At 37.5% G+C, this 24,948-nt stretch overlaps 2 protein-coding genes and 1 long non-coding RNA gene across 4 annotated transcripts; 2 read left to right on the forward strand and 1 right to left on the reverse strand.

The window, feature by feature from the left end:
- Positions 1-587: 587 nt before the first annotated feature.
- Positions 588-17,580, forward strand: LOC109043584 (uncharacterized). 2 transcript variants are annotated; one of them, XM_072296919.1, is made up of 8 exons: positions 588-737; positions 5,395-5,663; positions 6,653-8,047; positions 9,287-9,474; positions 9,963-10,145; positions 11,369-11,512; positions 12,788-12,849; positions 14,420-17,580. In XM_072296919.1, the coding sequence occupies exons 2-7, from the start codon at positions 5,495-5,497 to the stop codon at positions 12,824-12,826; spliced, it is 2,118 nt and encodes a 705-aa protein (XP_072153020.1). In that variant the 5' UTR covers positions 588-737; positions 5,395-5,494; the 3' UTR covers positions 12,827-12,849; positions 14,420-17,580. The 2 variants fall into 2 exon arrangements, with proteins under 2 accessions (XP_072153020.1, XP_072153019.1); XM_072296918.1 differs by having other exon boundaries at positions 595-783.
- Positions 17,581-18,721: 1,141 nt separating this feature from the next.
- Positions 18,722-24,584, reverse strand: LOC140224023 (uncharacterized). The gene is made up of 2 exons (XM_072296924.1): positions 19,784-24,584; positions 18,722-18,820 (listed from the first exon to the last, which is right to left on the reverse strand). The coding sequence occupies exon 1, from the start codon at positions 23,648-23,650 to the stop codon at positions 20,516-20,518; it is 3,135 nt and encodes a 1,044-aa protein (XP_072153025.1). The 5' UTR covers positions 23,651-24,584; the 3' UTR covers positions 18,722-18,820; positions 19,784-20,515.
- LOC109042347 (uncharacterized) lies at positions 18,814-23,306 on the forward strand. Its single transcript, XR_002010062.2, has 3 exons — positions 18,814-19,045; positions 21,898-21,964; positions 23,167-23,306. It is a non-coding gene; the product is annotated as an uncharacterized lncRNA (long non-coding RNA).
- Positions 24,585-24,948: the final 364 nt, after the last annotated feature.

Genomic DNA, 24,948 nt, shown 5'->3' on the forward strand with positions numbered 1-24,948 from the left:
GCAAGTAACCTGTTTTAAGTGAAAGAAGACTAATGATGCGAAGTGTTTTCTAAAAGTGAGGTAAGACTAGGACTAGAAAGAAATGATTGAAATAAGGATAGCAGGATACATAAGAAATAACAGAAGTCTTAGAGTAACAAGACTACTCTAAATCCGCACACAAGTCGAAAATTGAACGATAAAGATACTGTTAAAGGAAAATTAATATTTTGGGCGGCTTTTCGTAGGGAAAAGGCAGAGACGGAAAAGGTTTGAAGAAATTTTAAATTTCTGTCGGAGATCGGAGAATGTAAACAAAACTGACAGTCGTATTTGGATTTTGGATCCAATTCGATAGAACATTTTTATAACCTTAACCCGTTTGATTTTACCGTAATAAATCGATAGTATCGATTTACATGATATATACCTTCATACCTTCGCATCACATCTTTTCAAAATTTAAACAGATTCCATTAATTCTTCATCGTTTTTTCCGTTTTTATCACATTAAATACATGAAAGTGAATTCAGGAGTTGTTAGGGTAATTTAAAAAAAAACCCTATCCCAGGATAACCTAACCTTCCCACGAATCGAAATTCGAAAATACTAGTTAGCGCGTTCTCCGTTCTCCACTTCCATAAAGTATCCATAATCTTCCATTAGTTCCATTGCATTCGCAGTCTCTGAGTCATAAATAGTTGTAATTATTATCGTTTCTTACAACAACTCTTATCATACTATTTACTTTTGCCAGGTGTGTTTTGAAATCATCCCATTCATTTTCTCTTGGATGATCTTGGGTAATTATCCTCCTTTACAGTTTTCCTCTTGGTAAAGTCTCTTGATGTGTACTCAAAGTGCACTCAGTGATGAAATCATTTTCCTCTTAAATCAGGCTTGCAAGCCGTTGTAATCAACAAGTTAACATTACTATTCCCATCTCTTTATGGCAGATGTGGTATCCATACCTATTTCAAGCGATCTATTCTCCATTTAGCATTCATCTGTTTATACGTGCACTTGATTCTTCAAAAGTTGGTGAAGGCGCTCACTCCTAACCTCTTTTTACCACAAACAGACTGTCAACAGAAGCTTGCCATTGCCTCTTCAAATTAGAATATAGTTTAAATTTGCAGATCTTTCTCACCATTCAAAAGATTTGTCAATTAAGTAGGTTATAGATACTACACACAGACGTTGCAGAGCTGAAGTAAATATTACATGGAACAAAATTGCTGCCGAACTTTGGATTTTTTGTCTCTCATCTGACCAAGAACTTCGTAAACCCTTATTTAGGTGGTTTAACCTTTCTTCCAACTTCTCTTCCACTTTTGCCAGATGAACAGTTGGATTGTGTGATACTGCCAAATGTATACAACAGTCAAATGAAAATTTGAATGGGGACTTGAATCTGGCGTCACCTTTGACTTTCTGTCCAAGTTTCCATCCAATTGGATTAAAAGTTGGATAATATATTCAGGCACACACGCTTAAAAGGTATTTTTGCCCAGTGGAAGTTGACAGAAATGCTGATGTCCAGCATTATGACGATATTACATGGCAACTGTAGGTAATCGAGTCCAAATTTTTTTGCGTCGCAGATTCCATTCAACCTTTCACCTGCTTTTGTTGGCTGAAAATTTACATACATACATAAAGTCGCGATTATAGCGCCGCCTCGCGCTCTGCGACGCCCAATCGCCATTGCCCCCTATCCTCCCAGAGATCATCAGGCAATTGGCACCTTCTGATCTCCTCCTCCACCCCTTGTCGCCAACCTTTCACAGGACGTCCACGCCGTCGCCTTCCGGGAGGAACCCAATCGAAGACCTGCTTGGGCAACCGATCATCTGCCATCCTTCGCACATGTCCATACCAGACCAACTGCTTGGACCTGATATCGTGCACGATGTCCTTTTCCACACCCATTATCTCGCGTACCCTTTCATTGCGGATACGCTCTCTTCTCGATATCCCAGCAGACCTTCGCCAAAAGTCCATCTCGGTTGCCCTAAGCATGTCTTCAGTTCTTTTCTTAAGTTGCCAGACCTCACTCCCGTAAGTTACGATACTCTTCACGATGACGTTGTAAATTTTCCTTTTGGTCTCCTTGGAGATACTCTGGTCCCAGAGAACCCCATTTAGCATCGCGATAGCTTTCCTGCCTTGCACATTCCGATCTTTAATGGCCCGATCCAAATTTCCGTCCTTAGTTAACCAAACTCCGAGATATTTATACTCTTCACAGTCCAGGATCTTCCGGCCATCCTCCAGTTCAATGCTTTGCTGATCACCACCGATAACCAACTTCTCCGTCTTAACCACATTTACTTCCATTCCCCACTTTCGGTATACTTCCACTAGCTTCCGCGTCATGTAATTCGCATCTTCTTCGTCCTGAGCTATTACCACCTGATCATCAGCAAAGCACAGAGTATAAAGGGTGCCATCTTCACGTAGCGGGACGCCCATTCCCGAACAGCATCTTTTCCATTCCTTTAAAACTTCTTCCAGGTACACTTTAAATAAGGTTGGCGACAAACAACACCCTTGTTTCAGTCCTTTAGTAATTAAAAACCCCAACGATAACTCCCCATGCGATTTAACCCTAGAGAAAGCCCCACCATAAAATTCCTTAATAGCACTAATTAGTCCCCCACTAAAACCCCTTTTGTTCAAGGCTTCCCAAAGTTTCATCAATGGCACACTATCGTAAGCTTTCTGGAGATCCACAAACACTAGATGTAATTCCTGGCCAACTCCCTTCTTTTTCTCTATGACGTGGATGATGGTAAATAAGTGATCAATCGTTGACCGACCGGCTCTGAAACCTGCTTGCTCTTCCGCTTCATGTTCTTTCCACTCCTCTTCAATTTTTGCTTTCAAGATTTTTCCATACACTTTGCTCAGGGTACCTGCAACCGACAGTCCTCTATAGTTATCACACTCATCTTTTCTACCCTTCTTCTTGTATATAGGTGACACCCAAGACTCTTTCCATTCTGTCGGTACCTTTCCACCGTCCAAGCAATCTTGCATCAGGTATCTCAACCGTTGAAACAGCTTGCAGGTTCCACACTTGATCAACTCAGCAGGGATATTTCCCGGACCTGGAGCTTTATCGTTCTTCAGCTCTCGTACGGCCTTTACCACGTCCTCCATATGGATCTCCAAGTTATGATTATCGTTAGTATACTCCAAGCTTACGCCTCCATCTTGAAATTCAGGTCGCCTTTCTGTCAGTAAATTTTTAAAATACCCCTCCAGTTTATCAATGGATATCGGAGATATTAAGTCACGCTTCATGTCCCTTCGCAGCCCTTTCAGCAACTTCCAGCTCTCAGTGCTTTTCCTTCCTCCTATGTACGTGTCTATTTTGTTACAGCTCCTCTCCCAAGATTCGTTCTTTTTCTTGGTTATGAGCCTTCGTACCTGCGTCTGAGCTTTTTTATACGCCTCTTTGTCTTCTGTTTTTTTAGAGGAAAGGAACTGATGATATTTTTTCCGTTTCTCCTGAATCTCCTTCTCAATTTCTTCGTCCCACCAGTAAGGTTTTTCGCTAACTTTCCTATCATCAGCGACACCAAGAGCTTCCATTGCTGCCGAGTGAATGCAATCCTTCAGGAACTGATACTGCTGTTCGGTATCACCGTCCCTTGATTCGCCCAACTTCTCATCCAAGCGCTTTCCATATAAAGCCCTTACACTTGGATGCTGCAAGCTGTCAATGTTATAGTTTACAAGCTTGACACGATCTTTTTGTTGGTGAACTTCTTCCTGTGCTTGCCTGGTCTCCTGGCTCCCTTTCACTGGGAAAGCTATTTTCGCCCCGAGGAAATAATGATCACTGCCGCAGGAAAGACCTCTCCACACTCTAACTTGCTGAATCTTCATTCCCGTGTCTTGTCTGACAACCACATAATCAATGATTGATTTCAATCCGCGAGTAGACTGAACCCAAGTAAATTTATGGATATCCTTGTGTTGGTAGAACCCATTGAGCACCTTCATGTCCCTTTGCTCACATACGTCAATGATACGGGCTCCGTTATCATTTAGTGCCGCCTCTCCGAAAGGGCCGACGATCTTACTTTTAATTTGACATCCTATTCTACCATTGAGATCTCCCAACACAATGATTTCCCTCCTGGATCCAATCTTACCAATTTCCTCGTTCAATTCTTCGAAAAATTGGTCCTTCACTGCGACAGTGGAATCATCGTTGACTCCATACACTCCCAAAATGGTGATTTTATGGCCAAACACTGTCATATTCATCTTATCATTCGGGGGTTAACAGCTTCCCATGTAGTGATGCACTTGCGTAGGCTCTTGCGAATAAGAATTGCAACACCCTGTTGAGCTCGCTGATCTTTTTCCACGCCACTATAAAACAAATCGTATTCCTTTACACTTACAGAGCCTTGTCCTTTCTTCTTCGTTTCTGTTAATACCGTGACATCAAATCCGTGACTCCCTATCTCCGATACCACTTCCGTCATTTTCGTAGAAATTCCTTGTACGTTCCATGTTCCAAAAACCATCATCCGTTTACGTAATTTTTTCCGATAAATCCGTTTATTTCCATTTGTACCGAGGCAATTGTTATTGGGTCTTTAACAGTATTCCTTTTTCCGAGTATCGGGGAGTTAGCCCGATGACTCAACCCCCAACCTGGAGGACCGGGGTTTGTTTTCGGAGTTTCCTCTCCTAGACAGGTTGCTTCCACTACAGCTGAGAGCCCTGTCTGCCCTTCCAATGGGTGGTTCATACGCCTTGAAGCCGGTGACCATCTCCACTACCCCATGAGGCAGGGGTTACCAGCTGGGGTCCGCAGGATTGCTAAACCTGTGACATCAGTCCCCCATACGGGGAAAATTTTGACCGTCTAAATTTGGTTTTAAAAACCTTGTAAGATACAGTACTCACTCTCTTTTTATAAGTGGTTGCACGTTTGCTGCCTTGTGGCAATTGAGGAACACCAGAGGGCTGCGATATTTTCATTTGCAGATATCTTAACTGGTTTTCTGCTCATAACCATTCTAACTAACTAAACTTTCTCTAACCCATCTGTGGCAGGTTTTATGATTTTCTGTGAAGAAAGAATAGCAGTTTAAGGAGATCAGCTCTTTATTAGTGATAAACAAAATTGCATTTTGCTTAGTTTTACACCTTAATAAACTAGAAAGAACAGAGCGCTAAAATTCAAGTGCTGGCTTCATATAACAACAGCCTGAGTAGCTGTCTGGCGAAGAGACCCTGTTGCTGTTCTCATCAATGATGAGGGAAGTGCCAGTCCATTTTGAATCAGATAGTGAAGAAGAGTTGGACAGTTAAAGTAAGGTGGCTCTTCTGTTGCAAGTCAGTTCTGTTTCTCATGTGTTTTCTCACATTTCATTTCTTTTTTTCAGGTGCACCTCTATTATCACCTCTAGATACTTGCAGATAATGCTGGACACAACTATTTATCAGTCAGGCTGTATTCATTAGCTAGCTGTCATCTTTACAAACATGTCTGGTCAGTTTCCTAAATCCCTGCAATCTCAAGATGTGAGAGGGTCCTTTCTGGATCAAGCAGCATGCAATAACTCGTATTCATCTCTACCTACCTCCTCTGTAACCTCCACATATTCCTCAGCATTGTCATCAACCTGGCCCAGTCTCACTCAAAGCAATGATGGTAAGTCTATTACTACTTGACAATATTCTCAGGGTGAGGCGTTAATATTCGGATACATTTCTGGGTACACATGCCAACATCGACAGGGAAGGCAATCTCAGACACGCTGAGCTTTGGACTTTTCAAACATCGACAGTTTTAACGAGACTTTTAGAAGATTAGTTGTATCTTGCATCTGAGAGAGGTAAACTTCATTTTCAGTTTAGAGTATCCTCACAGAGAGAAGCTGAAGAGTTGGAGACTCGAAAATTTCTGGAGGGTTTTTTCATACCTGTCGCCCTAAAATCACTGTAGAAATGCAAACTTTTCACCAAATGAGCTCAATAAAAGCTTGTTAAAAAACTTAAAAAATAATCTGTAAGTTCCTGCAAACGGTATTCTAATATCTTTAATAGCACCATATTCTTTCAGAGGAGGCAAACTCTCGGTTTTTTTGGGACAGCCTTTGTATGATGTTCCTGCAATATCACTGGGGATTACATTGTGAAATTTCTTAGAGACAATCCACCAAGATGGAATTTCAACCAAATGCAGTGTGCGTATTAAAGGCGTAGGAACACTACTGCTTTACCGACAATCTAGGCAAAAATGAGCTGTAACTTTGCTACATCCTATAGTCTAAAGTATGCAAGCTGATGTCTTTATGCTTTTCCAATTCTGCATGAGAGCACTCTTAGGACGCTGTAATATAAAACAAAGTTCCAAACCATACCTCAAAATCACACAAATGGCAAAGTTTTTTCTTCATCCTGTAATATAGCCAGTTTGCAGAAAGCAGCATTGTTCCCTAGCCATCAACATGTGTTTTTATCAAGAACAAGAGCTTTCAGCAAATGTATCGCATGATATGGTTTTGTCAAATTACTTAAATTCATGTTAATTCCTGCAAAAAAGTAGTTTCTGCTTTTAATTTCTTTACCACTTTCAACTATATGTAGTTTGTGTGGCTTTCAATTGGTATTCAATTTTAAATCTCCTTTTCATTCCAGGAAAAAACAATAAAAATGGATCCTGTGTCTCGGAAAATACCAAACTTGATCCTGATGCTCTGATGAAGTTGCTTAGTGATGCTGGGGAACCTTTCTTTCACCATCCTCCAGAAACGGTGACCACTCCTACATTTTCAAGTAAATTGACTAGTACCTCCATGGCAGACCAGAAAAGCAATGCTTTTAAAGCCAATGATTCCACAAACTCCTCACAATGCTTGCTGACTGACAGGAATGACCAATGTGTTAAGCAAGTCAACCCTTCACCAGCTGGTAATAGTTCTAATAGTGGGAAAACCAGCCTTTGTACAAGTATGGCTAAGACAGATAGCACCATGAGCACACACTCAATGAAGACAGTGTCATCATCAGAAGTGAAAGAAAGTCTAGCCAACGCAAGTAATGTGAATAGCTCAACACCTAAAACCAATACCAATGCTGAAGGCAAACCAAAAGGTCCTAGCTTGCATAGTACCCCTCATCAAGCAAAAGTAGTCGTCACTTTGAAAGATCCTAGCCCAAAATGTTCAATATTAAAACCTGAACCTCCAACTAATTCAGGAATAAATGATACAGTAAAACCTGAAATTAATAGAATTACCACTCCAAAGAGTGCTTCAACTAATAATCAAGACATTTCTCCAAACCCTGACAATGTCGAGTCCTTACTCGAGAGCATGTTTCAAATTTCTGATGCGAAATCACCGGAGCCTGTGAAAATTTCCCCAGGATCAACCCAAAAAAGTAGAGTACTGAGAGCAGAGTCTGTCGAAAAAATTTTAAAGTCCCCCTCCCCGCCGTCTTTCAACGGAGAGTGTAACCTGGATGTTCTCATGAAATCGCCAACGAAAGATGCAGCTATGATAAAACAGGAACCTGTTGAAAACTTGGAAGCTAAAGAAAATGACAATCCTCAAAAATTGAATGGGAAAACCCAAGCTGACAAACCCATTAAAATATTTAATGAAATTGAATCAGAGCTTGAGAAAATGTTTGCTGGGATTGTTGAGCCGGAAACGTCTGTGAAAACAGAACCAGCTCTAAAAACGGAAAAAAGCTCTAAGAAAATTAAAAGTGCCCGAAGATCTTCCGATAATAGCATTTTAAGTAGTTGTTCTTCTAGTGATATCAAGAGATCAAAAAAAAGTTTTAAAAGGTTTAGAGATGGTAGAAAAGATGGTAAACATCTGTCCAAAAAATTCAAAATTGACAAGGACACATCAAATGATAGTTTCTATTCAAAATTACGAGGACCGGTAATCCATGTTGAAGGACCAAAGGAAAATCCAACTAGTTACACCATCATTAACTGTAGGTCAAAACCAGAAGATGAAGAGACGCAGGACAGTAAAGTCGCATTACTGAAAAAGAAAGGACCTCAGAGAATAAGTGGCTGTAAGTATTTGTTTTTCTTAGCTGCATGCCGTCAAACTATGTTTAAGATAAGTCAGTAGGTCAGCACAGAATCAAAAGCAGGCCGCCCATACCTTTCCCTCTGATCAGACAACTTTACTGCATTTCTTCAGGCTAATTTTTTGAAAGCCAAGCAACAGGATGTCTCACTAAATCTTTTTAATAGTAAAATTCTGAGTACCAAAATTTACTGAAACAAATGATCAATAATCATTACTTAGCACTGATTAAAACGTTGGACTTAAAATTGCAGCATTTGCCCATTCAAATGTACATAATTTTCAACCATCCAGAGAGAACTGCAGTTCATTTTTGGTTTTCAGACTTCCCATGTTTGCTACAACTCGCGCCATGTCATTTATTTAACTATGACAAGTTTTTTTCTCTTATTGGAGAAGCAGTTTAGTAGCAAAACATGTTTGCTTGGTCACTACACAAAATCTCATGAATGTTTCGATAAAAATATTCCTAAAATTTGGCAACATGGTTTTATTCAATGAGCAATATCTCTTCTATCAGTTCTATCCGATACAAAGGAAATTAATCTGTCTGGTAGTGCAGAATAGATTAGAACATGCCTGAATGCTACAAATCACCAAGTTCAGAAAGGTAGATAAGCAAGACACAGAGGATGAACTACAGATCAAAGTTTTCTCTTTCTTGTTTTCCTCCTGCCTGTTTCATATTAGTACACATCTCTGTGTTTTTCTCTCTGCTCACACAATTCTTCTACTATCTTTTGAAAGTATGGGTGTTTTTTTGGAACCTCTTCCAATGTGTGCTCCAGGTAATTTGAACTCTCCCTGTGTGTTTCAGAATTAACATTTTTCCGAAAATGAAATGATTGAATCATAAAAATGATTTGGCTCTCTGTATGCTCAAAGAAATGTCCAATGCATTCTTACCTTTCATATTGAGCAGTGCTGAAGATCGATGAACCACTTATCATCTGTTTTTGTCTCTGATATACATGCAACAAAATTTTAAATCTCGTAAGGAATAGTTACATGGAAAAAGGGCACAAGTGGCACCCTTGTCAAATCAATTATTTTTAAACTTATTAGCCCTTCAGGTGTAATGTAACATGAACAACAGTACATATAAAATTCCATATACTGCCCTGAGTCAGAAATTAAAAATTATAACCAAGTCATGAAAATACTCGTTCTTGAGTGTTAAATTAGACATTATCTTACCATCTAACTTTTTTATTTTTTACAGCAAAAGCTACCGAAGGCAGTTTAGAGACCATCAAATCTACAGATGAAATGTGGATCTGTCTCTTTTGCAAGAAAGGACCACATGTTCCTGGAGTTAATGGAGACCCATCCGGTGATCTATTCGGTCCATACTACATCAAAGACAAGGATTCAGTTTCGTCAAATTCTAGTGATCAAAAAGTCAAGAAGGTACCCCTTTGTTTAGATTTTTTAAAAGGAATTGTGGATTTAATTCTTTTGTAAGTGAAATGAAAATAAAATACCGCAAAGATAAAATATACTTTGTCACTGTTGCATCTCAGGTTTCTCCTCTCTTGTCAAAAGGATAAAATATTTATAAAACAAACCTGGTAGAATGCTGCATAACTAGCAAATCCAAAACTGTACAGGGTGATCCTAAGAATATTTCAAAATTTTCAAATCTTTAGGTACGACTGTTCTAAAGTCAACCTGGGGGATCTAAACTTCTGAATCACCCAGAAAGGTTTGCATACTGCCAAACGATCCCCACTTCTTCATTTTTCTTCCAAAGAACTTTGAAATCCTTTAATTTATCCATGGAAAAATCAGCCGGAAGGTTTATGTAATAGAATTAAGCCTCAATGCATGGAAAACCTCTATCCTTGAGTCATAGCCATCAAAACTTATCAATAATCATACCTGACTTTTTTTTCCAGAAAAAGAAACTGACAGATGCCAAAGCAGCTATGTTACTAGCAGAAGGAGTACTAACTGTACCTAATAGCAATGAATTTGAAGTGTGGGTTCATGAAAATTGTTGTGTTTGGGCGTCCGGTGTGTATCTTGTTGGTTCAAAGCTTCAAGGCTTAGATGATGCTGTATGGGCAGCTTGTGGCACAGTGAGTATCAATACTATGAAAAAGCGCTCCTAAATGCTTTCCAGTTAGTTTATTTTTAAAAGGCGAAGAGGGGAAGGGGGCGGTTGAGCACCATGAGAAACATTTTCTTCGGAAAGTAAACAATCATATATATAAGCTCCAAGTCCTAAAATTGTGTATCTGGTAACGCTTAGTTCCAGCGTTCTTCTTAGCCGATTTTCATGATTTTTGCGGCAATCGACGGGCAATTGTCTCTAGTTGATCAACTAAGTTGCCTAGCAATGTTACATTTTTATCTACCGTAAGTTTTAGCTCAGCATAACTCTTGAATTAATGTACAAAATACTGTCATTCAAATCGTCTTTTGACTTTCAAGAATCACTTCTTTTATTGATATGTTATCACGAGATGTCCAGCATATTTCGCCAACAGTATTGAAGAAAATGTTGCTGCTGCTGAGTCTGAACACTGTAAAACGTTAACTTTTCAGCAGATGTTGAGATATCCTGCCAATGCTCTTGAAAAGCTTAAAGGTTCATGCATACTAAGTGTTGTGCTGTCTCAATCCTGAGTCGTAACAAGATCGTTGAGTCTGGTTTTAAATGTCATTCTAAATCAAGTGGTGAATTATCCACTTTAAGTTTCATAATTATAACTTGTGATGATGAGTAATAGCCGCCTTGGGAAGTTCAATAACAACTAACATCGATTGTTTCACACACCATGAATATTTCATCAACAACAATACCTATGAGTAAAGATGGGTGCACAATCATCTGCAGTTGAAGGTCTAGTTACCGATCTTCGTTTCAAACGTCCCAGAAAACTCAACTTTCATTATATCACCGCTCAAGTATGCCGGACGTGAACTTTAGCACCTTTCAACTGCATCAAAATTTCATAAGATATCTTAAATCTGTCGCAGATGTAAATTTTCACAGTGTCATGACTTATCAACCACAACCTTTTCTTTCAACTCAGTCAGTGAAATGTGTTGAGTGATTTAATACTGCTCCTGGAGCAAGCTGAAACAAGTTCTCCAACATTGAAAGAAATCATTTTATGTGAAACCAAAGCACCTACATGAATATGCAACTACCAACTTTCATAAATGGTACACTTCTTGCCAAAGACAATAACTTCTTACGTAGGTTGTGGTTTTATCTGAAGTTGCTCTGCACCATTACAAAATACAACTAGTCCGTCTTCATCTGTTACCTAGATTCGTTCTCTTTAACTTTCAGAAATGTGATCATTGTGGAATATCTGGAGCAAGTATAGGCTGTGCAGCAAGGCATTGTAGAAGCACTGTTCACTACAGTTGTGCTCTTCACAGAGGCTGGCACTTAGATCAAGAAACATTCATTACCCAGTGTAGCCAGCATGAGGTGAGGTGTTTTTTTAAATGGTTGGTCAAAGTTAGGTTTTGCTCAATCCATCTGTGAGTTAAGCCACCAATATTTAACCATTTCTAGTAAAATCCCTTTGATAAATGCCATTTTGGGAACAATTCTAAATCTGAAGCCTTTTTGCCTTTTCAAATGAAGTATCCGGTGAAATTTAAATCAGCATATCAAGGGCAAGGAAGGGAAGTGCTAATGATAGAAACTGATCTAATTTCCCTGAAAGAGGGATGTGATGAAAACTTTAAAAATAGCAGTTTTCAAAGCTTTAGATGTCAGTGGAAATAAATAAAAGCATGTAAAGAAAAATTATTTTCAATTGCCTGCTAGATACCAGAAATCCGTGAAGTGATCTCAGACAGATTTTCATCTGAATTTAATTGATCTGGATTAAAAAAATGCCTTTATGTTTTGCTGCCATGCAATGTCTTCTAGAAGTAGAAATTTTGGGAATCTAAATATTAATGTAAAATACTGGACTATTAAGCATAGCAGAATATATTTTTGGTAATATTCCATTATTTGTTAAGATCTATTACGAACATATGTTAAGAATTAGAGAAATGAACATCGCCCATTGCTTTTGCCACCCACCCTCAAAATTGCCCTCTAATCTACGTATAAATGATAAAAAGGTGGAGCTTTAATTTTCGAAATTCTCTTTGTGATTTTACTTATTTTGAGGGAAAGCAAACAAAAATGTTTTGCCTTTTCAAGCAGCATAAGTGCGATAGATTTTTTGTTTTCTTTTTCCTCGCTTACTGTTATTCTTATTGACCATTCAGTGTTTCTTGTAAGTATTTTGTCCATGTCATTTTAATTTTTCTGTTTCGTATCTTAGTTTTGAGATTGAAACTTTCGATTGTTTTGTGTTCGAAGTTCTTCTCCAAAATCAGCTTGACTAAACTGATAAAAATGAAAATGCAGCAGTTAGACCAGAAAATAGAAACTAGCTACACATGAAGACCAAATGCACATATCTAAATAAAAAGGAACTACTTATACCCTTTTTGACGTGAGCTCTGAGATCCATAAGAAATCCTGCATGACAGAGCTCATGTCACAATGGAACTAAGCGCGCCTTAATAAGAGAACTCCAAAGCTGATAGCTCTGGTATGTCAAACAGTATGATGACCAGGGTTTATTGACTTGACTTTACCATCCCATACACCTACAATCATATCTGTAAAATAACTGTTCGTTATTTTTTGGAATCAATTCTAGATTTCATCTGACTTTGTTTTTGTATTCTTTTTTAGAACTCGGTATTTTTCTCTCCGTCCGTCAGCTGCTCCTGAAAATTCCAAAGTTAATCACTCTGGTAAGAAAATTTGATTATTGTTTCTACTTAATGTCTCTGCCAACCTAAATAACCAACAGAGCACTATACTCGTTTTTTCTTCAAATTCATTCAGGAAACATTCTAGTCAGAAGGAAGTTAAGCAATTAGTTCTTAAGTCAAGAACCAAGGGTGGTTTACTTTTTTTTTATATTTTCACCAGATCAATTTTACTTGTTAATTCTAAAAACTGTCATGCTGGTTGAATCTTAAGCTTCTCATTAAACGTAGTTTCCTAGGGGAGTTCTGAAGTGAACATGTGTAAAATATTGATTTTATACAGTCTTATTTCCTAACTTATCTGGTTTTGTATGTGCATTTTATGCAATCTGATGTTGAATTGAAAAAATTTGATAGCGCGTGAAAAATTTTCAATAAGAGCTAAGATGAAGATTTGACTGTACATTGTCCAAGGTGATTGTACAAGGAGACGTTTCAGCTGTGGTGGTTTTATCTTAGACAATAGAGGGAGGTGAGAAGTGTTTCTTCACTTAAGATGTGAACTCAGGTAATGAACAGTAATACCGAGCTTGAATAGCCATAAAGCTTGGATTTACTAAGGTAAACCTTTCAAATTACCAAAAATACAAACAGACGTATAGTCGTTTTGCCATTGTAGGTTAATAATTTCTGTATCAACTCTGAAAGTTCCCATCGAAGAGGGAAAAGCTCATTCTAACCTGGCTTTCTCTCCAATTTAAATCCATGAACGACCGGATACGGTGCAAATTTCAGTATTATGACTCATGTCTCCTCATCAAAATTTCATGAAGTACTTGATTTGTGCTACAAAAATTATTGAAAGTAACTCCTAACTAAGATATCAACTGCTCATAAATGCAAACTTCGTACTCATAAGAAAAAAATTGCAATCTACTTTATTTAAATCGTCCACTAAATATCAACGCAGCAGTCTCTGCAGTATTAAAATGTGGCAATCTCAATCTCTCGCTTTGGCTTAGCTGTTGCATGTTGTATACACTTTGAACAATACAGGGCGGGGAAGGAACACTGCTTGACTAAGAAGCTTGCCGAAACTTCAGCAGTGGGCAATTTGGTTCCCGTAGACTCTGATTTTTCAAATTCAAATTTTTAGTTACCAGTGCGGATTATAAACTACCATATCTTGGATAGCAGATAATTTAGTCTTCTTTATGTTTCTTTTTCCTCCTTTATCGGGTTGACAGTACTCACACTTTTCCTTTTTCACCCGATTTGAATTTTCGGTTGTCAATTTTAACCTCAAAGCACTAGTTTTGAGTTTTTAGTCAACTTAAAAAACTTGTGTTTTAAGTTTTAAGTTGACAACCGAAAATTCGCATCGGGCGAAGAAGGAAAAGGGTGAGTACTATTAGTCATTTTTGTTGAAAAAATCGCTATCTAAAATTTTGAAGAGGAAACGTAGGAGAATGCTTAAATTCGTACTTGTCAAATGGTTTATCGATTGAATAGTACTTAATATTTTTGAAAATGTCGGTATTTCAGTGCTCTCTTTTCGTTCTGCTTTTTATTTTATTTTTTAATTCTCCTAAAATTTTGTTCTTGTCAACAGGTCAAGCACACAAATGGTCATGATGGACACTAATAGCTTCAATAGATGTGGAGTTCTCTTTGTTTTCTCCTTTTCTCTCCAATTTTGTTTAGGATGATCTTCTCTTGTTAACAGTAACAAAGAATGATTTGCTATGAATCGATTAGTCTGCGATTTAAATCTGTGAAAAAGGATCGATTATCATGGTGTTTGCAGCAAGCACCATAACAATCAATTCTTTACCGTACCTTCTAATTGGGCAGCAGATGATTTACGCTTCACCACCGCTTGTAAAAGCAGATTGTCTTTAGAAAAGTTTAATTGCAGCGAAAGTTTTGTAACTGCATGTACTGTTTTTAGATAGAAGCATGTTTTAAAATGAATGAAAGGTTGATATCCTTGATTAAATTATCTTCTGAAATGTCAGTCTCTACTTGCTCTCACAACTTTTTGAGTTCAGTAAGGAGTTTTAAACCCTTGAATTTCAGTTTTAGTTTTTCTCAATCATAAGGAACAACCGGGACAGCACTTCATCAGGATATTGAGGTATGAAGTATATCTGGACAAAATTCGGGAAGCGCTCTTTTTCTTTTACATGTAAAAGATTACTTTTATTTGTAGATTCACTCGAGGTAACTGTTGTGTAAACTTTGCCTTCGAAAAATTTTTTGCTTGCCAGATTTTTAATTCTTCATTAGCCTTCACTGGATTCACCGATCACAAGTTTCAATTTTTTTATGCTCAAGATTCTTTGAAGCTATCAGTGTCCTGTATTACTGAAGTTGGGTAAATAGCTGGTAAAATGAAGTTTTTTGTGATTCTGTGGAAGCGTTGAGATGTACGCTGATATCAGGATAAAAGCGAACGTACCAATGGTATTGGCAAGATTGTTCTTCAATCTTAATTTTATTCTTTTTGTCATGTTGAATTTTAGGATTCATTAATATCGTTGTCATCAAAATTTTAAGTTCACCCCTCATTTTTTTTCATTATTGTTATTATTGTTATTCTCATTCTTCACTTAGTATCAAAATCTTCTTGTAAATCTCCCATTGATGTGGGTCTTGAGAGTCCATGAGTGAAAAAATTTATTCTTGGTATTTTAAAATTCAATATATCTTTTTCATTCTAATGAATTGCCACTTTACAAAAGTTTTCATGTGTAGACATAAATCATTTGAATACTGTGGTTGCACACAAAGGCACCAACAAAAAGTGATAGAAAGAGAATGAATTGTCTGTGATAAAGAGTCTTTTTCCCCCCAAAGGCTGTTGAAAGGGAGGTAAAAAAACAAAGCAAACTTGGTAATGTATTCAATCACTTGCGCTTGAATCCTTTTTAATCATCATATGTCTTACAGAGGCTGCTCTGAGTTTTAAGTGAATTACTTTTCTTACTTTACTTTTTTATTATTTCCTCTTTGTGTTGTTAGCGTATTTTTTCTTCTTAACTTTTGTAAAAAATTTTATCTGCTGATCTTTCAGAGTTGCTAAGTTTATCTTCATAAGATGTAAGAAGAAAATGTCTACCCATGCTTAATGTATTCTTTTCTTTGTAATCACAAAGTCATCAGACTTTAACTGGCCTTCAGGATGTAAATTCAACCATTTTCTATTTATATCCGTACAAACGGATGTAAATTCAACCATTTTCTATTTATATCCGTACAAACGGACGTAAATTCAACCATTTTCTATTTATATCCGTACAAACGCAATTTGTCTCCCCTACATACCTCATTTACTTCTTGATTTTTGAAAATTGCTCTGTAGCTATACATTCTGATGGAACGCCTAAAATCAATCGATTTCAGGTTGCAGTTTGCTATTCATTATTTTATTAGTGAATGGCTACGCTCAGAATATTGGCATGTTTGGCACAAAATTGCCAGTAAAAAATGTGTGCTCAATACTGCAGCCATCCAAAAGCTAAAATGTGAACTAGATGCACTTCATTTTTTGCCATTTTCACTAAGTATCTTTTACTTTAAGTCAAGAATTGTATTTGACAACTGCTCTTTTATAACCTGGTGGAGATTATCAGTTTTTTCTCATATTTTAATTCAATGAGTGATGAATTATCGAACTTGAATACTCTCTGCTGGACCCAGTCCATGTTTTGTCTTGAAGATAGGGTTTAATTTGTAATGTTCAGAGAACTTAATACAATGTTAGAATCAAAATATTGATGTCCTCAGTGTGTGGTAGCATAACATATTGATTTTCATGCATGAATGTTACCTCGCTAATATCCTCTATAAAAAAAAAATGTATACACTCACATCATAATCATGATCGAAATAAAGGTATTGGTTTTCAGTCCGTCATTCATGTACTATTTCATTAGTGATTAACAGCTCTTAAAATGCTAGGGTTTAATGTTTAATTGCTGCATACCCCACCCAAATACGCTAAAATGAGAATAACGAATGAAAACTAAGGAAAGTGATAAAAACTTTTCCAATCTCCACTATTCCCTTCATCGTTCCCCCCCCCCCCCCTAAAATTCCCTTTATTTATTTCTGGTATCACTGTTTTTGTTGATTTATATCAAAAGATTGTCTTACCCTCATTCCTGATGCATTAATATTTTTAGAAAGCGTTTTGACCTAGAGGAAAAAAAGAAAAAGAAATGAAATTGTATATTTTACTTTTAAAAATATCCAATTTAATGTTCTGTCTAGAATTATTTGTCATAAATCGTTTTAATTTTATTATTTTTATTCTAATCCAAATCTTTGCTGATGCCTTGTCAAGTATTTCCTGAAATCAATTGCAGTTGACAAAGCTAGGCAATATGGAACATTTATTTTAAAAGCTAAACATTTTTCTTAATTCCTAATCTCAACCGAGTGATTATTAAAATTCAGTTTTTTACTGCAAGTATCTAAAAGAATATTAATTTTGAAGGATTGAGTTTTCAGAATATGTCAACATTATTTGAAGTAAACCTTACAAACGCGACTTCTTACTGACTAATATCAAGCTCTGTAACGTATGACAAAAAAGTTCCAAGTTCAATTTTATCATATTAAACCACACTGTCATGAATCAACTAAAATCATTGCTGCTGTTAAATATTGGAGTGAAAATGTATCTCTGAAACGTTTTAAATAAATGATTTGTACTTTTCTTTGTAAAAATGTAAAATTGAAATACATTTGAATGTGTAATTAAAAGAATTTTCTTTAATTTTTGCTCCAATCGAAAAAAAATGAAGAGTACTTCTTACAACAACAGCTCCTTCAAATGTTTCCTCAATATGGAGCCTTCATAATTTTCTGGTATCTATGAGTCGTTGGTTCGGTCTGCTTTTACAAGATAAAATAGGAGCAGAGATTTTAAAACACTGCAATAGAGATGTGCGTTTTTGCAGAATTTCACCATTGATTTGGACCAACTTTAACAGAAACACACGAAGTTACATTAAGCTTGAAAAAAAAATAGGAGGTTTGAAGTTTTATGCCTCCATAGGACTCAATGTCGTGGACAAATTTCAACGACTATTTTCTTCTTCAAAATACTTTTTCTCAACCTTCAATTCTTGACAAGAGAAATGTACAACCATCCTTGAATTTCAAAATAGTCGTAACTCATTTTCTTCCATCAAGCGACTTCACATTTTTCTGTTAAATGCAGTCCATATACTTATATTGAGTTAAAAGAATATTCACTGGGAGTTTTGCAAGTCATCTAAGGACCAAATATCATATGAACCTTGCTATCACGTTTTCCATTGGCATTAGGGCTCTCTGAGCATGATTGAAACTGGGAACGTATAGTGGGAGACAGAAGGGCACCTCACTAAGAGGGATTTCCGTAGCATCGAATAGGGGCCTGGGAAGGAGGCGAAAAATTTTGAAAAAATGAGTCGTCTCAGTAGGAATTTTGAGTTGTTCTTACCAAATTTTTTACCAAATTGATCAAATTAAAGTTACGAAGGTGAAAAGTATGCCTAACACTAATTCAGCGAAACCCCTCACATTTCTTGGGAAGGATGAAGTAAATTTTTGAGGGGCGGCTAGCCCCCCACTGCCCCCCAATTCTGCTCACATTGATTATCCCCTGCATACTTAGTTTTGTTGTGGTGATACTTAAGTAAACAACTTGCCTTAGAAAAAATTCCTTACTTTTAGGTCATGCCATGGAAGACTAAATACATGTCGTAAATGATCTTTATGAACATGCTCACTAGTCACTATGAGCCCCCCTCCCCCTTCATCTACCATCTACCATACAACCATAGAGAAAAAAAAGGAGGTGTTTGCATTTCGGGCATCTTGGAATTTTTCATAGAGTATCTATAGCTTTGATGACGTCATTCAATACCACCTACCCATACCTGGCCACGGGGGGATTGAGGTTATGTCGGCCGTGAATCGATACGAAGCGTTTGCTTACATAGGAGTGCATTGGCGAAACCTAGTGAAAACCGGATTATTATTAAAAGTTGACCGATTTTCTCGATGTTTTTGGGCAGTAATGATTCTTGAGACGTGAAGTGATATATTTGAATTCATTTTGAAGTAATAAAACTTAATTTTAGGAGATATAGTGTATAATTCACCAGTTTCTTATCTTGTGACTCGTCTGGCTCCCTATGTTAAGGGGAAAATATTTGTCCTTAGTGAATGTGGCGGCATAATTGTAAGTAAGGGTTCTGTTTGACTCGTCTATTAATATTTGGATTAATTAATCGTTCAATTTCTCAATGCAACCAATGAAACTTTAGTCTCATATCTCTGTTTAGTCAGGATGATGGTGTCAATCTGGTATCGCTTACAGTGATTTGTGTTCCCTGAAGGCATGTCTGTAACTACTCTTTCATAAGCAGTCATTTCTCCAAGGAGTGATAGTGGTTGAATATCAAAATCTTAAGAAATTCACGCCTCAGTGTCTGTCTACGAAAATCAGTGTCTGGTTTTAATAGTTTCCCTTTACTTTAATCAAGAGTTCTCTGTCAGTGTCACTCTATGTTCCTGGAAGTACACAAATTTTTGCTTTGAGCGCTGTTTTGAATTCAATGGACTCTTGTCAATACTGAAGATCCACTTGCTCAAAACTGTCTATCAAAGTTATTGTCACCATAGAATCTTATTAAAGCCAGTCTTCAAAGATGAATAAGTAATATGACTGGTAACACTTCAGCTTGAATAATACTTTATCAACCATTGGTTTTCTTCTCAGTGCTTCTGCTGCATGTCTCTCATCCTAGCAAATCATTCTACTGAATGTGGTATTAATAGAATGCCTTTACCTTGTATTTTGGAACATACATCTCATTCGATATTTACGCCTCTAGATAATGATGCAACGCTAACTGATGCTGGTACCAAAATGCTCAGCGCAAGCTATGAATTTATAAATGATTAAAAAACTACTCACATTTAATGAAGGTATTCATGTAGATCAAATCCATGCACCATGCAAACTTCTTCAGTGGTTGATTTTTGAGGATCAGGAGGCAAAAAGGTGGAAGTTAATTGAAGCAAGTTATAGGAGATGAGGATTGGATTGGATTGGTTGTTGATTAAAGTTGATGAAAGTTGATTGAAGCGAATGATAGGAGGTAAGGATTAGATTAGAGTTGTCCTTAATGCAGAACCAAGAGATGAGATGTCAAGGACGCGAGGGAAGCATATCTATTTACAGTTAATCATGATGATAGTTACGTAATTGCAAAACACACTTAAGTAAAAGCTTTAAAAAAAGCAAAGTCTAATGCATCAAATGTACGTAAAAAAGTTATTGATAAAAATAGATTTAAGTTTGTAAAAGTTTTATTACACAACACTGGCAAAAAGCTAAATGCTCAGCAACAAAAGTTTATCACGTGTCAAATAATGAAGGCAATTGAAGCTTGCTTGGTTTAAAGTTCAACGTTGCTTGATAAGAAAGCACCAAAAAGGTTCAGCCCAAATTTACTGTATAATATCTTAGCAGAAGCAATTTTAAGCAGGGATCAAAGTATACAATGCGCACTTGAACAAAAATTAAAGTTTTGCAAGCAAGGCAGGGTTTAAGTGCAAAAAAATTTAGGGAAATATAGGGAGAAAAATGTATGAAAGTTCATTTAAGCACTACCGAAAATGCAGGAAAATGCTTGAAGCAAAATGTTTAAAGAGAGCCTTTGGAACTCAATTTCGCAATTTTCCTTGCGTTCACATCCTTTACCTTGGCTTTTGAGTACTTAATTTTGCTTTCTGTGTCATTCGTCGGTGCATCTGCATCTTCCTCTATTTCATCTGTTAGCTGCTTTGCTTTTTCGGCTTCTTTCTTTGCATCTTCTGCTTTTTTCTTGGCTTCTTGCTTTGCTTCTTGTTTCTGCAACTTTATTGCTATTTGGCGAGTAATGTTTGACTCATTTAGAGTCTTCGTATAGTTATTTAAAAAAATATTTGCAAGTACTCCTGTAAATTTTTTTACAACTTTTTGCAAAGATAAATTGCAAGAATCAGACTCACAAGAAAAAAGCATATCATCGAGAGTTTGCTCACACAATTTTACTCCGAGAGTTTTGAAAGCTTTTCGCTGGTTGTTCAATTTCAAAAACTGCTTTTCATACTTCTGAGAAATTAGCGTCTGAAACAATTTGAAGGAATCCATACAAAAATGAAATGAAAAATCAGACGGCCGGTTCAGACCTCCTCTATCCAAGCCGCTCAGATATTCATAGGTCTCTTTCACTCGTTCAATTTCTAAAGGTTTATTTGTAACGAGTGTTTCTCTGCATTCAGCGCAGACTTCCTTCTCTTCACGCCTCAGCTTTTGTAGAGTCTTGGTAGCTGCATAGCTGGCCAGGCAAAGGAGCACTCTTCTATCCGTCAAAGTGACCGTGATTTCACTGATTTCACTGAGAGCACTTTCAAATAATGTTGTATCTTCAGCTTTCTCACTGAGTGCAGTTGCTGTTGCTTTGCATCCTTCCGCAAAGGAAGTAAGTGAAAATTCACCAGAATTGGCCGATTTTAGCTTCAATATGCTGAGCAATTTCAGTTTCCTCTCTGACTCCAGAACTTGCTCGACGGTGACAAAATAGCTACAACCTGAGATTCTGCGGTAACCACCAAATCTTGCCTCCAAATTATCGGTTTGTAGCTTGCCGAGTAAAACAAATCCCCATCCTAGATCTATGAGGACGAATTCGCACAGTTCGAGAGTCGCTTTTATGGTGTGATAAAAGGCTGTATGAGTTTGAACGGTGAAACTTTCAGGGAGTCCGGGGAGCTCCCAAATTTCAAGGAATAGCAGGAGGTCTCTCAAAAATTTCAGCTTCTGATCTTTGGTCCCCATCACCGGCTCACACCACATGTCATTGAGCCTCTTGCCTTTGTCAGGATTTTTGACATTCGAAATTTTCCACCATCTGCCAATAATTTGGAGGAACATGATGGACCCGTCTGATATCTGCACATTATCCTTTTTCAAAGTCTGAAGCGCTACTCTTGTTGAATCTTGAAAGACAGCGTTGACTAATGAAACATTCTGTCTTTCCACAGAGGATGGATACACAGCCTTTCGGGTCAACTTAGGCGCAAGCTTCAAGACTGCATTTGCTTCAGCATGGTAGAGATTTTTAACGTCTTCAAATTTTGCCTCGAGGAATGTCACTTCGTTGGGCACTGGTCGGACAACATTACAGTTTGAACTGTCAAATTCGATAGGATTCGATGTGTGCAAGGGCTTGTCAAAAAGTGGCACTTGCCTGACGTCAGGAATTTTAAGAACCTGGTTTGGGGCATTCAGCCAATTATTTCTAATGTTCTTAAATAAGTGCACTTGGTCAAAGAGCAGAAAAAGAGGTTTGCTGGGGTCAAACGGGTTTGGTATACGAGTCTTCAAAACACCGCCACACAATAACTCAAACATTTTCCTATTTACTTGATTGTTGTTGGAAATAGCACACAACACAAAGAATCCAACTTCCACCATTAACTTCAAAACAGCTTTAGTTAATTGAAGCAATATTTCTCCGTCTAAATTTCTTACTGGAAAGAGAGCGATAACATCTTTGTTCTTCGATTGTAGAGAAGAAGACATAAATGCCTGGATAGTTCCAGCAGTCAGATCTGAGGAAGTACCAGAACCATGTTCAGCAATGCCGAAAACTTTTCCACCTTTATACACAAGTTTAGAGTTAGTGTAAATTTCGTCTAGTTGTAAGTTTACGGTTTTGTCTTCCTCAGCCAACAATTTAAATTTCTCCATCAAGAAGGCTTTTTGAGTCGGTCCTATACCACAACCGTCATTTCCTATCTTACAAAGCAGTTTTTGAAGATACCTAGGATGAGGGAGAGTTAGTTGTTCAGTTGCTCTCATAGACTTATAAGCTCCAGGAAAAGCATAAAAGATTGCAGCAGCCCACTTCAGCATTTCTGGAGAGTAGCGGATTGAAGTTGCGACAGCCAACTTCAACTGCTCTATCAGAAAATTAAGTTTGGCTGCTTTCTCAGCTTCGATATCGTCTCCTATCTCGCACCACACTACAGCATCAGAAATTTTTGAAGCAAAGTTGGTAACTTTCTCTTTTAAAGCTCTCTCGTCTCTCACGGGTAACATTTGAATGAGCGATTCAAATTTTGACCAGCGGTCGCACTTGAGATCAGGTCCAAGACATGATTTAAATGGCTCATATGAAAGCTCAGCAAAATTATTAAAAACTTTAATGACAAGATCTTCGGATATTTTTATGAAGATGATGAATGGAAGAGATTCTAAATTATCATCCTCAACCTTTGAGAGTAACATGTACCCATTGTATGATTCAGATTTCAGAGTTCCAATGCTTCGCTTCAAGAAACCTTCCTTGAAATGTTTCAAGTCCCGGATAGTGTCTCTCTCCTCCTGCAGCTGAAAGCTCCTCTTGAGCTGAGCCCGGGCCATTTCTTGGTCTCGCTCTGACGGGTCTTTCCTTCTTTTGGCAGGAACTGTTGATCGGTAAGCCGGTTGATTTGGGAAGATGGTGGGGTATGCATCCTTCGTTAACTTTGGTACCTCCCTTGGCACCTGAATAACTGGACCCTCCTTAGTCTTAAATTCTTCGTGTGTCACAACGAATTGAGGGTGAAAGTGCTTAATGCACACGACAGAGCTTTTTGTGACGGTGAAATTATCCCTGCTTAGTGCATTAATCCATTTAGCATGGCGCTCTGGATCCTTCACAGAATCAGGGAATTTGAACGTTGAAACATTCGGACCAGGCGAGCTCGCATAGTTAGATTTACAGCCAGGTACGCAACAACATCTACCCATTGTTCTCAAATTTAACTAATTCTAAATAGTCAGAGTTCTCTATTCTAATTATTGACTAGCAAGAGTTCCGCTTAAAGCCACCATTACCGAAAAATATTCAAAAAGTGCAGAGAACCAATGCTCATAGCGTGGCAAAGGAAAATTCAGAGTAAAACAGTAAAAAACCCAAATGCTTATAGCATGCCAAAAAATAATTCAAAGCACCATTAATGTGAAAATCCATGCTTTTAACAAAACGAATGCAAAATATCCACACACATATTTAGATTTAGAAATTCTTACGTCGTCAGGGATCCTGTTCGACCGCAAGAAGTTGCACTGCAGATAAAATGAAGTAAAATGAAGCTGTTTCACTACACTGAGAGTGCAATGAAACAAACTGGACCAAAGGTCTCAATCTTAATTTTACTTCATTTATAATTGAGAGGTCATCAAAATTAATTGGTGATGATAATCCCTCTTCTATGACAAAGTAAGCCATCGTACTGCAGCTACAACTTGTTACGATGATGGTAAAACAAACAGGGTGTGCCTTCACTTTAACACTAAATTGATTTGCAAACTTCCAGGAGAGCTGGATGGTGATAATCCATACAAAAAATAAACTTTTTAGTGGAAGGAATTGAGATAAATTTGCACAAAAAGCTTTCTCCTCCCGACACATGGAGAGGAGCCGACCGGACAAACATGAAATACGAACGAAAATGCATTGAAATAAATTCATTTTGCTGTTTTTCATCTCCTCGGCGGAAAGAACGACGGCACGGAATGAATAATTACCGAAATTGAGAGACTTTTAACGAAAAAACCCGGAAAAACACTTGATTTCGCACCACGATTCCATAAAAACACACGGAAGCACGTTCACCAAGCCGATTCACGGCCGACATAACCTCAATCCCCCCGTGGCCAGGAATGGGTAGGTGGTATTGCGTCATTGGGTACAGCGACGTTTTAATCCTGTCGATTTTCTTGGAAATGGTGTAATTTAAGGGAAAAAGTCATTCTATAAAAAGTGCTTGAAATTAAATAAAGAGTTGATTTAAGTAAAAAAATCGGACATTATGGTCCGTTTTTACAGCGTCAACATAACCCTCAACGAGCGTCTTGTTTACATTGATGACGTAGGTGGGTACAAATCCTCAAGATGCAAACACCTCCTTTTTTTTCTCTATGCCATACAACTAGACGTGACTAGGACAGGTAGGTTCAGTCTAAATATCTAACTCCGATATTTTCTCAGAGAAGATTTTAAAGTGTTTCGGGAATTTCCAATATTTGCAAGCTAGACTTAAGTA

This window comes from Bemisia tabaci, chromosome 2 (genome assembly GCF_918797505.1).
Source record: "Bemisia tabaci chromosome 2, PGI_BMITA_v3".
NCBI classification, from domain to species: domain Eukaryota; kingdom Metazoa; phylum Arthropoda; class Insecta; order Hemiptera; family Aleyrodidae; genus Bemisia; species Bemisia tabaci.

What these genes read in the sequence shown, in the direction of transcription:
- LOC109043584 (XM_072296919.1), top strand. Translation starts at nt 5,495, where the DNA reads ATGTCTGGTCAGTTTCCTAAATCCCTGCAATCTCAAGATGTGAGAGGG. An exon ending in ACCTCAGAGAATAAGTGGCT is followed by an intron (nt 8,048 to 9,286) that starts GTAAGTATTTGT and finishes TATTTTTTACAG; the next exon opens with CAAAAGCTACCGAAGGCAGT. An exon ending in GTGATCAAAAAGTCAAGAAG is followed by an intron (nt 9,475 to 9,962) that starts GTACCCCTTTGT and finishes TTTTTTTTCCAG; the next exon opens with AAAAAGAAACTGACAGATGC.
- LOC140224023 (XM_072296924.1), bottom strand. Translation starts at nt 23,650, where the DNA reads ATGGGTAGATGTTGTTGCGTACCTGGCTGTAAATCTAACTATGCGAGC.